Below are 15,640 nucleotides of genomic sequence, written 5' to 3'. Positions count from 1 at the left end.
TTGCTCACTTAGAGCCTAAAAAGGTTTTAGAGTTAAGTCTTAGATTGAATGAGGAAATTTTTAGTAGATTGGAGAACAATATACTAATGTAAGAATGATGTTTGATATACATGAAGAGCATAAGAGGAAATAAAACTGCATAATTCAGCAATCAAAAGCTGCTCTTTTTTCTGAACAACAGAAATTATGCTAGATCTGATAATTGAATTTTTTTTTAAATCACTCATTACTTTCATATTGTGTTGATTTTCCTTTCCTTTGTGGAGCTTTTAAAAGCACTTGAAATTTTTGTCCAAGACTTCTTTAGGGATTATGCTTAATGTATTATCGCAGTCAAACCATAAATTGGAGAGATTCTTTGAGCCTGATAAGAAATATCCAACTGTATACATGTTGGTTTTCTTATGATTCTTTCAAGTTCAAGTGTTCTTTTTTTTGGGGTGGGGGCTTCCTCTTCATGATATTTTTCTGAGGCGAGGTTAACCTCAACATTCTTTTGATTTCATACTGGTCCATTCCCTTGACATGTAGGCCTGTTGATATTAACCTTCACCAAATCATTAATTATACATAGAATTAACTTTATGTTTATACGATGGAAGAAGAGGGCTTAAGCTAATGCTACTTGGGACAAAGAACCAGAAGAGCTGAGAGAGTTTTTTTAATTTTTAGTACTTGTTTTGTTCAGCTTATGAGAAACAGTGTGGATGTTTGTTGTTTTGAACTCTATTTGAACTTAGTGTTGTCTTGTTGAATTGTAGAACTTTTGGTTGTGGTTATCTTGTGGTGTTAGTGTTGATGTCTAGTAGTAGTGAGGTGGTGTTGGTCTGTTACTTTTATATCTTGTTAAACTGGGTCCAGAGTGTTGCATCTTGATGCTTGTGGTTGTTTTTTTATAATATGTTTTGTAATGAAACTGAATCCAGTTATGGACTTTTGTTCAACAAAAAAACCTAAACCAAATCATACTTCTCCATGCAGGGGAACAGGAGCTTACTAAAAATAAAATAGGTAAAATAACAGAGCCTGATTCATAAATCAAGAAAATTAGTTATTATTACCAAGGTAGTGATCAATCCAGTTTACAAAGGTCAATTATCCTTTTCCTTTCTTTTTTCTCTGGCCATACACTGTCTTCTATTTTTTCCCCCCTATTGTTTCAAATATCTGATACATAATCTGCTTGAGCAAGTGCTAAATCGAATGAGGTGAAAGAATGAGGGGAGATCACAACATCCATATTTGTACCTGCATTGCTCAGCATGGTCTGCACTGGCACCACCTACACATCCAACAAAAACAATGAAAATATATTTTAGATAAATACATGGAGATTAAAAAAAAGTACACAAGTTTAGTTTATATTTATTTGTTTCTGGTTATTTAGATAGTTCTCTTAAGGGGAAAAAATTGAGAGAGGAGATAAGATGCGTAAAAGATCGTTAAGTGTGCATCCGATTTTCTGCAAAACTCTAAATCACTTCTTCACAAGGAATGAAATGATATTGTGTAGGTTTATCTAGTATTAAAGACCATTAGGAACTATTCGTCAAAATAGGTAGTGATATGCATAAAACTTTTCTTTTCTGAAGGATATACATATCATTTTCTACATCTATGAGTGCATGCTGTGAATTCACATAAGTATTAGATATTAAAAAACATACTTTGTTTGGCACTGCAAAGGAATTTTCATCTGCTACATTACTGGATGTGAGAACAGTCGTTGATGACTCGAGGGAGTTGACGGCATATTGCAATCCAGCTACAGAAATCTTGAGATTCACGGTATCACTTCCAAAGTTCACAATCTGCATAGAGCGTTACACATCAACTGTCACAAGTATAAACAATATAATGTTTAAAAAAGAATACGAGAATGGAACTGATGTAGGTCATCCCTATTGAGTTACAAGGTAGATACACGAGTAACTTGCTAGCCTATTAACAGATTATAAGGACTAGAAAGATCAAGGAGTGAAATAATGACAAGGCACTATAAACATTTAAACATTAATTAAGAAACACTTAAAAAAATTTAAGTTCATAATAGAACTTGGATGCCATCCTGATGTAATACTTTACCTTTACTTTTAGGTAACTCTTGTTGTCTTCTAAGGTCTGCCAACTAATTGCAGATGCTACCAGTGAGCTGGCGGGATTAGCCTGAATGTTTGTGGGATGAATAGTTGCACCACTTGATTCCTTGAAAAATTGTTGCATCCAGTAACTAGGAGTTCCATACTGTTGCCAAGAGTTGAAGACAATAGCATCTGGGTTCCACCTGATTTTGTATTCAGCCACAATTGGCAAAATTTTATTTGCTATAAAGATAGAGCAGGTATAATAAAGGATATTAATACTAACCTGCGATCATTAGTATTCACAAAAAGTGGTGCATAACTTGCCATTTCAACAACATCACTGCAAGGAAAGCATCACCAGGAAGACATTCAGCCACTATGGATACAATGTAATGTTACCTTCTGAAATTCCAAGTCATTGGACTTCTATTTAGCACATTTGCTATGGCCAACTAGGAAGCAGTTAACAAGCTATATTGTTTCGTTATTTTCAAGTAAAAGGTGATCAGGTCATAATCCCCACTAGTTACCATGATATGAGTAGTCAACACTATGACATTAGCTTTGGTGTAGGTAAACTCGAATCATCATTGGCTTTATTCAAGGACAATGATTTGGTAGGTTAGATGGTCATGGACAACAATACTAGAAGTGTATATGTTACATGAAGTTTAAATCAGGTAATAGAAAAGTAACAGAACATTTCAACAAAGAATAAGCTCCCAACATCAATAACCATCTAGGCTTGTGTTTAAATTGCAACAATGAAATACAATTTCTTTATTATAAATCTACTTGAACAATCTTCAAACTAGATTAGATTTGGTGCTTTTCCAACATGACAGAAGAGAGGACTAGTTATCACGCACATCACCTTAGGGAAAAGGGACATACTGACATCTACCAAGAGCATTCTTATATAACACTTTTGAAGCACATAAACAAAGGCAGATGTAATAGAATTCAGTTACTCAGGATGATAAAGAATGGATAACAAACCTATTTTTCTCTAACCCAATAAGAAATGCAGCTTCTCCTAATGAAGCTAAGAGGCTTCCAGTGCCAGCATCAGATCCAGTCACAGCGTACTCACTGACAAAGGCCTGGAATCAAGTCACAAGAAAGTTGGTATTCACAATGATATTCAGCCATATTCTAGAGAGGTGAAAGCCAAAAAGATTATCAGGCATCAAGTCATATGCACATATAATTATATCCTGTGATTTAGAATCTACCTTTGGCCCAGTTCGCGATGTGCGGTCAAATTGTTTTGTCATGGAAAACAAATTGCTAGCAGAAGTATAAACCTGTCCAAGATATTCACGTCTTTGTAATGATAATATACTTATTATAAAACATTGAACTACAAGTCTACAACACACTACAGCAAACTAAAACTGAGTCAAGATCACAATCTTCCTCAATAACTTGTTTACTACTTACATGAAAGTCATACATATCAGCAGGATGATCAAGTGGTTTAGACGAGCCATCACAATTTGAGATAATCTGAATATCTGGATAGGCGTCTTTTATAGCATAGTAGAACTTGAGATAGTTCCCTGTGACAGAAACAGCGGATATCAATTATCTGCCTATTGAGTTCTTATAGAATGTAGGAATTAGGTCCAAACATTACAAAAGTTCCACTGGAACTAATTAGAAGAAAAGATATTGAATTTTATAGATTTAATTAGATTAAGTATAAATTCCTTCTGGATCAAATGTTTAGTCCAATAGCAAAGGTACAGCAGAAGTCATGAGTGAAATGTTGTGAGCTATTGAGAAAAGAATACTACTTATTTGAAATCGGTAAGTCAAAACTGGTAAAAAGCTCATTGTTGTAACTTGTAAATAGCTAAGGAAAGAGTACGGTATCATTTGCAATTTGAGAATACATCTCATTATAATTCCAAATTCAGCACATGGATTTCATAAACATCCATTATGATTTATAAATATTACCAGGTCAACTGGAATATTTAGAAAGCTTAAATGATTTAAGGTATCTTCAGCAATGTAGGACAATTTGCTTCTCATTCTGTTGACAAAAGCTTGAAGCTCAATAAAAAAATACCATGATGAACTCAAATTTCTTTTTGGGTGGACCTCAAGGTTCTATAGCTTATTAACCATGTAGCCAGCCATTTGTCAATTAAGTGAAGCATTTTTTTTGAGAATATAGTTAGCGTATCTCGTACAAGGACAAAATGTTTATACTAAAATAGAAGTGATGAAATATATCTCAGTGTACTTATGTGTCATGTTCATGTAAGATGATGATAATTTTAGATATAGATAATAAGGAGATCCAGATAACTTAATAAACTGAAGACTGGTGTAATGCAGTACTAGAATTTCTACACATACTAACTGCCCAACCCAAAAAGAACTTTACCAAGAATGCTTCATTGCTGCTAATATTGTTTGTCAGATATCAAATTCTATATACTCATAATCTATGCAAGTATTTAGTTTTTAGCTAACCTTTTTCTTCCATAACCATACTCTTCTAAACAGACAACATAAAAGGAAAACCTTCCAATAGTAGCTTTGCAAATGCTTTGGATTCTCTTCAAAGTCTTCCCAAATATTAATTCTCAATTAAATAACAAAAATAAGACATAGTAGAAGAAACCTCTGCAGGGAAAAAAAAAAAAAGCCTACTGGTGATGACAATAATATTTTTTTTTATAAACAAGATGAAGATTGAAAGTACCAAATTACAAAGGTAAAATTGCTGAACTACCATTATACTCCAAATCAGCTGGTTTTTAGAGTTTGATTGCATGAAATGATCTATTATTGTTGTTACCTACAATACTGGTATGCTAGGATTGACAAAATACGCAATGTACTCTACCGTAAATGATAATACATCAATAGTGAAAAGAAGAATATGATATGTCAATCTATTCATCAGCGTTTTCCAAGTTCAGTATTTACTGAGAAACCATTTTCTCTGACAAAATAAAATCTGAGTATTTCTATCATCGATTTAGAACCAATAAGTTAACAAAAATAACTATTCCAATTCTAACCATTACAACTGCCAAGAATGTTCACCTCGGTAGTTTTTCTTCCAGCAGTCCTCATTCCCAATTGCAACATAGTTCAATTGGAAGGGATCTGGATGCCCCATTGCTGCTCTAACAGAGCCCCATGTTGAGTTAGGACTTCCCCTAGCAAACTCAATACTGTCAAGAACATCCTGTGATGAAAAAGGAAAAAAGAGAATTTGGAGAACAGTTAAAGTATCTTCATAACATTGTTTTCTGATCAGATAATGAAGATTAAACATTCATGTAATGCCTAAATAATAACCTGAATAATCATACTTAAATTTAATAGCAGCAGCAAGATCTGCTCAGTGAGGTACTTCTGATGACACAGATGTCTCCCTTATAATTGCCACTGGCAAGGGAAAGGGTATGGGTGGTTGTATGCAAACAAAGACAACCTTTATGGATTAATGCACTTCTATGAGTCTATCTCCCTTTTACTGATGCAAACATTAGAGTTTCATGTACTTCAACCGTATGGTAAGGTTATTCCTCTTTTATATAATATGGAAATTAACAATACTTTTGATTCTACAAGTTTAAAAAGTATAGCAATTGAAGACATGCCTTCACAAAAGGTAAGACACTGGCAGTGTCAACTTGATCATTGTGGCTGATCCCTGAAATATACAAGAAAACAAATGGGAAAAATCAGAATTAATGTCATAGACAACTATTAAATGTTTAATAAGAAAAAACAAGTACCATTGTTGAACACCCATATTGGAGCAGCACCAAGATCTTCAGCAAGCTGCAATGAACCATCAAGAAAAGATATATAAGAAGCATATCCATAGACCTTAGGTGCACATTGATATATCACCATAGTAAAGAAAATGGATATGGGATTTATAGAAAGCAATTTATCTTACCTGAAGAAACTCAAAATAGCCAAGCCCATCATCAGTCCAGTACATCCAAACATCACCAAAGTGCCCAGGCCTCTGTTCCCATGGACCAATAGTTTCTTTCCACCTGAATGCATTTCTTAGCCATTCACCTTCCACAAAACAACCTCCTAGAATAGCAAAGCTTCCAACCATATTAGGTTCCATGTAAAGCTTACAAACCTTATTTACATGAAGAATGGAAAATTTTAGTTATATCCATTAGTATTTTTTCTGAATTCTGATAAAAAAGGAAAGGCTACACAACAAAGTATGTCATGGATCATAGAATAGCGAGTTAGATAGTTTAGATATGTTATAATTGTAGTATGAAGATCAAAATATACAGAAAAGGAATACAATACATACGAAAGTAACACGTGATTATAGCCAACTGCTACTAGTTTAGAATAAGTAGGTCAACATTAAGCGTACATAATGGATTTTAGTAAATCTAGATTTAAAATAGAGAAGGAATTATCATTGATGAACAAGAATTACCTAGTGTAATCTTGGATTCACAGGTTCAACAAGAAGATGACCTAATGTGGGCATTACTTGTGCTAAAAATGAGAAATTACTTGTGTCTCGTGCAATCATCAAACATCTCTTAAACAATTTTTTAAAAAAGGAATACGGCAACTATTTTACCAGAAAATAATAGGTTCTCTTTCTTAATTTCTATGTCTAAGCAGTTACTCCTTTGTTAACCAATTTTGAGGCTTACAGGCATGTCAGCTATGTTAATGATCACATTTTTATCATTTGAGTACATTTCTGATCTTTTCAGTCAGACACATGCTCCCTATATGTATCAACATACTTAGGAAAATGTAAGTCCAGAAAAGATAGCCCTCCCAATGCATGTGCTGCTAGAGTAACTTCATCATAACAGTACCATGCTGTAAAGGTCATAGGTGTCTGTTGATGGTTTTGAACTCTAAGATTTTACTAACAGATAGGCAACAGAAAGTCACATTAGTTTCACATTAGAATTAAATAAATGGCAATAAGAATCTCATTAGTGCAACTATAAAATGGTGGGCAACATATACACTGAGATGTTTGTGGGCTACCTTCCAAAACCCAAGAGAAAACATTCATGTGTAAAATGTTTAATGCATGGTTTTGACAAAAATAAATCAATTTCATACCAGGAAATCTTATAAACCGAGGTTTCAAATCTGCAACCATGGAAACAAGTTCCTTGCGGAAACCATGTCCCTGTATAGAAAGAAAACAACTGATTAATACTTCATCAATATATTACAATAAAGAACCCTGAAGTTATCACATCAATCATTGATGTTATCAAGCTTATCTTGTTCCATAAGAGAAGGTCCTACAATGAAGTGAAAACTGAAAAGGACCTATGTCAAAATCAACAATCTAATATAAGTAAAGACCTATGTCCAACAATCTAATATAATTTGCATTGTTTATCGTGATCTCCAGAGTTTTATCTCCTATTCTTTTATCTTTTCAGTCAGAGATTAGTATCTATTCTATTATACCTGGTAAGTGTCCAAGGGCATGACTGATACTTGATCCAACCATATAACTCCTTTGGTGTTAGTTGTTATTTGAAGCCTTGAGTTATGATTTGTTCCTTTAGAATCTAATTGAAGCTCCACCTTTCTCCAGTTTGACACATCCGAAGCAGCAGCTCTGAAGAAGATAATCAGTTTATATCTATGAGAGCAACACCCTTATTATAATAATTTCCATAGACACTGAAAAGATGCTCACTGTATATTAGCAGAAGCTAAACTTTGTGATCCATCTGAGCTTGCAAGGGCAACTGTTAAGTTCACTGATTCGAATGATTTGATGTGCAGTGTCACTTTATAACTCTTGCCATCTTCTATATTCTGGAATTTGCAACATTGAAAGTAATTAAAAGACTGGAAAGAAGAAATGCAAAGGAAATAATAAATAGTACATTTAGTTGTTCTACTTAGGATTACATGAATATTATATTAATTTTTTTTCTTTATCAGAGAGTTTGTATAGAAAGCACCCTGATATGTTAATCAATACTGCATCAGCGAAGTAACTGCATACCATGCCCCAAAATCCAGGGTTATATATGCCAACACCATCAGTTGGACATATGATTGATCCTGTGTTGTCACAGAGAACCTCCATTCGAAGTGCAACAATATTTCGACTAAAGCAAGACGAACGGTCAGTTGACACTGATATAAAAGATTCGTTTCCAATAGTAGACCATGGGTCAATGTTTGAAGGAGTATTCGGGCCTCCAGCTTCAAAACCTGTCAATAAGATGGCAAATGGGTGTAGGAGAGAGTAAGTAGCGGTTAAGAATCATGGAATACATGTAGAATCATAAGTCGTTTAATTAAGTCAAAGCCAAAAAGTACTATCCAGAAGGACTTTCTTTAAGACATCTATAATTCACATTTAACTTCAGAACAAGAGCAGACCATTGAAGATATACCATAGATATATTTGTTTCATTTATGAATAAGAATTTCCTTAACTGGCCCTACAGATTATGACATCTGATTAGTTAGACGCATCTAGCCTTAAGTAGTGTTTCTTTGAAGTTAATATGACACCTCCATTACAATATAATATCTTGGATTCTTCATAAATAAGCTAAGTATCTTAACAAGCGTGTATTGATCTGCTTAGGTCCTACGACTCAGCATCCTTTAAAGTAAACATCAGATCGGCCCAGAAAGACATTATTCTTATTCTAGTAATATATACATATCTTTAGATTAATTATCTAGATATACTTGCTCCTAATTTTGCTTATGTGGTTCTTTTCAATTCTCTATCTGAAGATAGTAAGATTAATGTTTTGAAGTAAGTGTTAGCAAGCACATTTAGGGGAACAGGAAGTGTTCCCTTAGATACACCATGCTGGTTGGAATATTACAGATAAGGAGATGACCTTAAAACCTGGTGGAAGTGAATTAGACCAGAATGAAATAAGGGCTGATTCACCTTGGCAGATATACCACAGAGTGATGGTCATTTCATTTAGCCATTGGCCATTCCAACAAGGTCTATGACCAACAACAGGGATATTAAAAGGCAGAGTGCTGAATAGGGTACAATCATGGTCGAGTAAACTCAAACCATGATTTGGATGTACATGTTTCACTCAACAACCTAATATTCTCATAATGGTGTGCTTTGAAATGTCTTCAGATTCATCTTAATATTGTCACTTCTATCAATATGTTAGTATTTCCATAATAAAGATGAGAAGTCATATGTGATGCTAAACACAATGACCAGAAGATATCATTTAGTCATCACATGAAAAAAAAAAGAGCATGAAATCATTTCTTAACAGGTACCAGTGTTGAAAAAAGATGATTTGGATCATAAACAACAAACTTACCTCTATTGCTAACAAGTTCTGCCCATATTCCGCCAGCTCCTGCATGGTTGATCTCCTACAAGTTACCAAAAAGTAAACCAATGAAATATACAATGACGATCAGTATACTCCTCCAATCTAAGAACTATGAAACAGGATCTAGCAATCTGGAGTTAAAGATGACAACTCATAGAATTTTCAACTTACAGAAAGATGTTTCTCATGATTAAAAATGAAGTGGAAGTTGAAGAGAGATGAGTTTATGATCATGAAATACAAAACTAGGAAGTTGAAATGGCTGTCAATCTTGACATGTTGAAAAGAATCACGACTTCAAGCTATTATAACATGTCATTTGTGAAAGTTAATCCTCTCAAAACCAGAGAAGATGCAATCAATGGTGCACATTCAAGTGTTTGAGCCCCATATTAACCAAGAACTCTTGTTTTTCCCATTAATAACCAGACACTTCAAGAAATGGATGTCAATCTTAATATGTTGAGGAGAATCATGAGTTCAAGCTATTACAACATGTCATTTGTGAAAGCTAATCTTCTCAAAACAAAAGATGCAAATAAGGATGCAATTCAAGTGTTTGAAACTCAAACTGACCAAGAAATTTTATTTTCCCATTAAAACCAAAAGTTTCATGAAACGCTTTGATTCTTTTAATAGATGATAAATGTGCAATTAAAGTTCAACATTCATTGGCAACAAAACCACGAGCAAAGAAGATCAAATATCTTTTGTCATAGTCCATTTATTGTCAGAATTTTAGGATGAAAACAAAGATATGAACTTCAATTGATTGGTGTAGTCCATTCAATAGAACTAAATACAAACCACAACTACCATAAATGTGCTAAACATATTCACAAGAGCGTCTCTCACCTCAAAAAAGACACCAAACAGAGTGTCGGGGATTGTTCGAGCTGATTGGGCAGAAGCATCAACAGTCAAGACTGCACTCTTGTTCGCCTCTAGCTCATAAGCTGAGCATTTATAACCAGTGCATAACAGAAGCAGAGAATAGAACAGAGCAACTAAAGAAGCCCCTTCGAGATCCATTTGCCCTCACCACATTCAAGTATTCAACCCAAAGGCCAGCAATGAATCTAGATAGTTATATATCGTCAAATACAGGATCAATCAACAGAACAAACGACAATATAAGAAAAGAACCACAAAAGTGCCTAAGAGGCCATAAAAGTTGAAGTTGGCTACCAAAAAGTCCATAACAGCTTACTGTTACAACCGAGACCCTAAACTAATTATATCCTATGATCAATAGAAAGGCTAACACGTCCAGGAAAGAGGGACTAAGCTAAGAGCAATACTACCACCATCCTAATTTTAGTAGCAAAGTGGAGGTGGACAGTTTTAAGTCCAGTAACTATAAGCCAAGCAATTAGTAACAGGCTAAATAAGCCGATTCACTTACGTAGAACCAAACCTCGGAAAGAAAAGAATTTCTAAATGTCAGAAACTTATGAAATAAGAAGAAGAGGTCCTTTTGGCATTTCTTCAGACCTCTAACGGGCACCACTTCAATTTACGAGTTGGGTCACAGAAAGATCGAATTTTTTTACCAGTCTTCCAACCAGAAGGACCAAAATCCGACCGACCCAAGTAGTGATCCAAGGAAAGAATGGGTACGAATGGCGAGAATCGAAGGAGGGCTTCGAGGGGGTTAAGTAGTGAGAGGAGAGGAGAGTCGTTTCTTGAAGGGATGGCATCGGGAAAGCTGAGGCGGGCATGGCGTAGAGGAGCACAACCCTGATCCGAGAATAGTGACCGTCGGATCGCGGTGATCGGCATGCAAAAGCCCACTCCTCGGCGCTTCGTTGCTTCCAAGATTGGTCTTGACTATTGACGGCTGGTGGGTCCCGCTCGGCAGGTTTTATCCGTTAAGACTCCCCTCGTTCCGCTTCGCGGAGAAATTCCAAAAAATAGACCCACGAACTAAGCAATTATTGATCCAGAAAAAGCTACAGGAATTGATCATGAAGTGGACCCCTTCCAATGGCTTACATGATCATCCAACATCTTATGCAGTTATGGCTCATGACAAGATCTGCTAACTTTTGCACAGGGCTCATGCAGACAATGATTCCTCTCCTTCGCTGCACCTTGAAGGGATCATGCTTAGTGGGCTAGCAAAGATTTTGTTGCTGAATTAAAGGACGAATTTGTTTGATACGTTTGTCTTCATGTTTGTCGAGCAAGCATTGATAAGATCAAACTGAAAAAAAAAAAAGGAAACAAAAGTTATGAACAGAGAAAAGAACATACTTTATTTGCTGAAAACATTGGAAGGAAGCAACACTGACATCAAGGAGATGGATACACTCCACATCTGACAACGATTCACATGAATCCCGAAAAAAAAAAAAAAATGCCATCGTTGCTTGCCTTCTCAGGTTTATCCTTACGAGGCCAAAAAAGACAAGACTTCCAATGATAAGAATACCATCTTTTTATGGCATTCCTTTTGCTTTCCTTCAACCTCTTTTGCTCTTGTTTTAAATTTAGCACCAAGGTAAATCACAGCAGCATCTTACTGGAGTACTATGTGAGGTGCAAACAAGCATGGAGAGGCAGATGACAGCGCTATATGAAACATAAAAAAAAAAATTTAAAAAAAAAATTTAGCTTGATAAGCTCGAAAATATTATACTTCTAGCATGCATGACAGTGACAGAACTTAGCTCCAATGTACTTGGATTTTGTGATGTCTTCCTTATTGGTTTGTATACCAACCTCTACAAAGATTATTCTAGCAGAGTTTCTTCACTGATATAAATTTGACAGGCACAATGTCTTCCACTGTATGGTGATTAATGATTGTAGTATATTAAATCTTCTTATTCACCCTACCCTTCTCATATATTATTATATTTGTACTAAAACATTAAGAATTTATTTGCTTTGAGTTAAGAGAACCCTATGAATTGATTTAGTACTTTTTAATCTATTTTAGTAACTAAATATTTTTTTTTTATATCTAACGAAATTTACTTTTTAAAAAATTAAGACTAAGGAATAAGACCAACTAATCAAGATCAAGGTTTAGTTTTAAACTCAATAAACCCTAATAGATTCTCCATTTTTCTAATGGGTCTATGTGATAGCAGGTAATATGCTCAATTAAATTATCTGGATAAATAAGTTTATGAGGTGGCCTAGTTCAAAGTCCGGCAGACATAAAAAGGGAAAAATTATATTAAAAAATTATGAAAAATATCCTACTTTTTTAATTTAATATCATTTACACGCTAACATAAGTGGAAATGTTTGTTTTTTTTTATTAAATTTCTCAAAATATACAGCTCACAACCCCCAAAGCTTACTGGGCCCTTTGGCCCAAAGGCCTGTTACTATTAATAAGCGTCACCTCGTTTGGACTCGAAGGGCGAGTAGTGCCGAGAGAGGAGGCATGGATGCATCGTCCCAAGCGAGACTCCAAAATCTCTTAGAGGTAGTACCATCTCTTTGATTCTTCGATCTCTCAAAGCACTAATTTCTTTCTAGATAGAGAATAATATATTCTCCTTACTGTTATTAGTCAAACTTTAGGTTTTGGAGTTATTGATTGATCTCTTGAATAATTATACTCCCATCAGTTTGATTTCGGAAAAATGAGAAGAAAAAAAAAATGGATGTATGGAGTGTACACATGCTATATTGGCGGTATCAGAGAATGTTACTCTGGAGCTGCAAGTTGTTGCTTGTAGGTTAATGTGGGAGATTAATCTCGATAGTGTAAATGCTAGGGTTAGCCGTACTTGGAACTTTTAAGAGGACAATTGTTAAGCTTTGTAAGCTTGCATCAAGATAAAGGCAAAAAGCCTTGAAAGAAAGGATATTGCCGCAGTTTTGGGAAAAGTTTAAGAGTCATAATCACCTCATGGTTATTGTACATCATAGAAAACATTGATGGTAAATAGTCGATTAGTCGACCAAATCTTTTCATCAAGAAAGTAAAATTAACCTCAGAAGTATTAGTTTATTTTTTAAAATATTTTTTGTTATGCAAATTTTCCTTTTTGGTTGTTTCCCTGTCACTAGTTGAGTTATAAATCTCATTAACACAGCTCATGGTTTATGTTCCTCCCCTGAATACATTAGGGTAACATTATCTGCTTATCCAACAGACATTGCCACCTATTTGATGACATGTGCTAAGATGAAGGGCTAGACAATCTCAATTTGTTTTGAGATGCTCATATCTGCAGATGATCTCTTATATGACTATATATACCATACTAACATGTGATCAAAAGAAAATATGAAGTACTTAAAAGAGATGCTTTTATGATAATTTCCTGTGATCAATAGTTACTTTGTCATGCATTCACACTTAGCTGTTCCAATGGGTTCTGTTAAATGAGGTTTTCTTCTTCGACGGCAAGTGTATGCTAGCAAATGAAGAGCTGGGCTACTGCAACATGACCTATTAATAGTCCAATTGCACTTTTTGTGTTTCTTTCCAGATATAATTCCACACCTATCATACCTAAATTTTGCACTTCCTGCCACTAAGAAACAAATCATTTGCTGCATCTGGACTTGCTTAAGGGCTAGTAGGTTTTGGCCCTAATATCTTGGTAACCTAATTAGTCGGGTTAACATATAGATGTAACATGCAATTTCTTTTGCACAAGTATTTGGTGTACAACTTCTTTTTCTATTCAATCCTCCAACATCACATCATCACATGTCACAATGTCACATACTTGACATGTTTCTATACTTTGTATCAATTATTTTGGATAGCCCCTGTTGCTCCATAAGCTTGACTGTTGGGTGTGCAGGTCTCTTTCTATCCAATCTTCCAGCATCACATGTCACATGCTTGATATGATTTTCTGCTTTGCATCATTATCTTGGTTTATCATTGGCTTTCCTATTGCTTCATAAATTTGACAGAATCTTTTGTGCATGATATTGGACTAATATGCCAACAAACTTGTAAGCTTGCCACTTGAACATTTTAAGAGTACATTTGTAGTGATTGGTGATGACTACATGGCAAACACCAAAGTTCTTTATGTTATAGCTTATGTTTATGGGAGTTCTTTAACTGAGCAAACATAACATAGAAGCTTTGAAGTGGAATGAGTGCCTTAATTCGACACTTTAATGCATTTGTGTAGATGGAAGTCATGTCTCTGTAGCAACTTTAATGTCTTGCTTAGTTGAGTGTGCTGATATCTTTGGAGAGCTCACTTACAGATGAAGAGCTTTGACAATTTGTACACATATTGCCCAGATTGGATTTCCATATTTCTGAACATCCAAGATTCTTCTTAGCCTAGAACATTATTTCCAGATTTCTGAAGTAAGTCATATAAAATAGAAGTTGAGACTCCTAAAGTGGGCAAGAAGCCATACTACCATAGATACCGTTAGTACAAGAAATTAGTATTATGGAGGTTCTTTTCTTTATTTTATAGTTCAGTGTTTTCTTTTAAATTCCTTTTCCTAAGCTATCAATATTTTATGTGGTGGGATTTCTTAGGAGTTCCTCACTTGGTTTCTGTGTTTTTCATATGTCACCTTAGTGCTATTTAAATTTCATTTTGACCATTTCTATTCCTGAACTTGTGCTACTGAAACCTAATCTTAAATTTCCAGGAGGAGAAAAGGAAGGCCATGGCAAATGAAATGGTTGCAAAGATAACTAACATATGCTGGGATAAGTGTATCACTGGAAGCATCGGAAACAGCTTTGGTAACAGCGAAACTGCATGCCTCTCTAACTGTGCAAAACGCTTTGTTGAATTGAGCATGCTAACTGTCCAACGCTTTCAAAGCAACCGGTGATTCTTTCTTATCTGTACGGATAAATGTATCGATTGGAAGCTTCTGCCTCTTCTGAAGTCTGAACTTATTTCGGTCAGCAGTTTAATGCATTTCCTTTGTCATCCATAATACTTCTTTGCTGATACTTTGATATCTAAGATCCTCTTGCAATTGCAAGAAAATTTTTCGAGAACAATATTCAAGAAACTTAGATCTAGAAATCTTCTATGATGTGCTTATGACTAGCTAATCAACAGCAAAGCTAGCATCTGTGATCATCCTGAATGAGTTGTAGGTCATTTACCCTGTCTAGGGCTCCAAAGTTCACCTCTTTCATGGTTTTGAGCGGTAATTTTAATGCATATCTCTAAGTTTACAGTTAATGCGGTGGGGTCAAGATTTGTCCAAACTTTTCTCCGGACAAAAAAAAAAACACGGAGACGT

The 15,640-nt window shown here is 35.0% G+C and overlaps 1 protein-coding gene across 2 annotated transcripts; it reads right to left on the bottom strand.

The window, feature by feature from the left end:
* Positions 1–1,034: 1,034 nt before the first annotated feature.
* Positions 1,035–11,335, bottom strand: LOC140791119 (alpha-L-arabinofuranosidase 1-like). Of its 2 annotated transcripts, none has more exons than XM_073141522.1 (18): positions 10,981–11,335; positions 10,283–10,506; positions 9,413–9,467; positions 8,098–8,309; positions 7,783–7,904; positions 7,548–7,701; positions 7,188–7,257; positions 6,019–6,164; positions 5,852–5,897; positions 5,714–5,766; positions 5,151–5,295; positions 3,528–3,646; positions 3,320–3,391; positions 3,084–3,187; positions 2,368–2,424; positions 2,086–2,284; positions 1,668–1,811; positions 1,035–1,282 (listed from the first exon to the last, which is right to left on the bottom strand). In XM_073141522.1, the coding sequence occupies exons 2-18, from the start codon at positions 10,457–10,459 to the stop codon at positions 1,160–1,162; spliced, it is 1,998 nt and encodes a 665-aa protein (XP_072997623.1). In that variant the 5' UTR covers positions 10,460–10,506; positions 10,981–11,335; the 3' UTR covers positions 1,035–1,159. The 2 variants fall into 2 exon arrangements, with proteins under 2 accessions (XP_072997623.1, XP_072997622.1); XM_073141521.1 differs by having other exon boundaries at positions 10,922–11,059.
* Between the last annotated feature and the right edge of the window lie 4,305 nt (positions 11,336–15,640).

This window comes from Typha latifolia, chromosome 6 (assembly GCF_019914945.1).
Source record: "Typha latifolia isolate L0001 chromosome 6, TyphaL0001v2, whole genome shotgun sequence".
Classification (NCBI taxonomy): Eukaryota; Viridiplantae; Streptophyta; class Magnoliopsida; order Poales; family Typhaceae; genus Typha; species Typha latifolia.
Note: the sequence above shows the minus strand (reverse complement) of the source record. Positions and strands in the feature narration are given on the sequence as shown.

Coding starts and splice junctions, on each gene's coding strand:
- LOC140791119 (XM_073141522.1), bottom strand. CDS start 10,459: ATGGATCTCGAAGGGGCTTCTTTAGTTGCTCTGTTCTATTCTCTGCTT. Junction 7,905..8,097: donor ACCCTGGATTTTGGGGCATG/GTATGCAGTTAC, acceptor TGCAAATTCCAG/AATATAGAAGATGGCAAGAG. Junction 5,898..6,018: donor GCTATTTTGAGTTTCTTCAG/GTAAGATAAATT, acceptor GGTTCATTGCAG/CTTGCTGAAGATCTTGGTGC.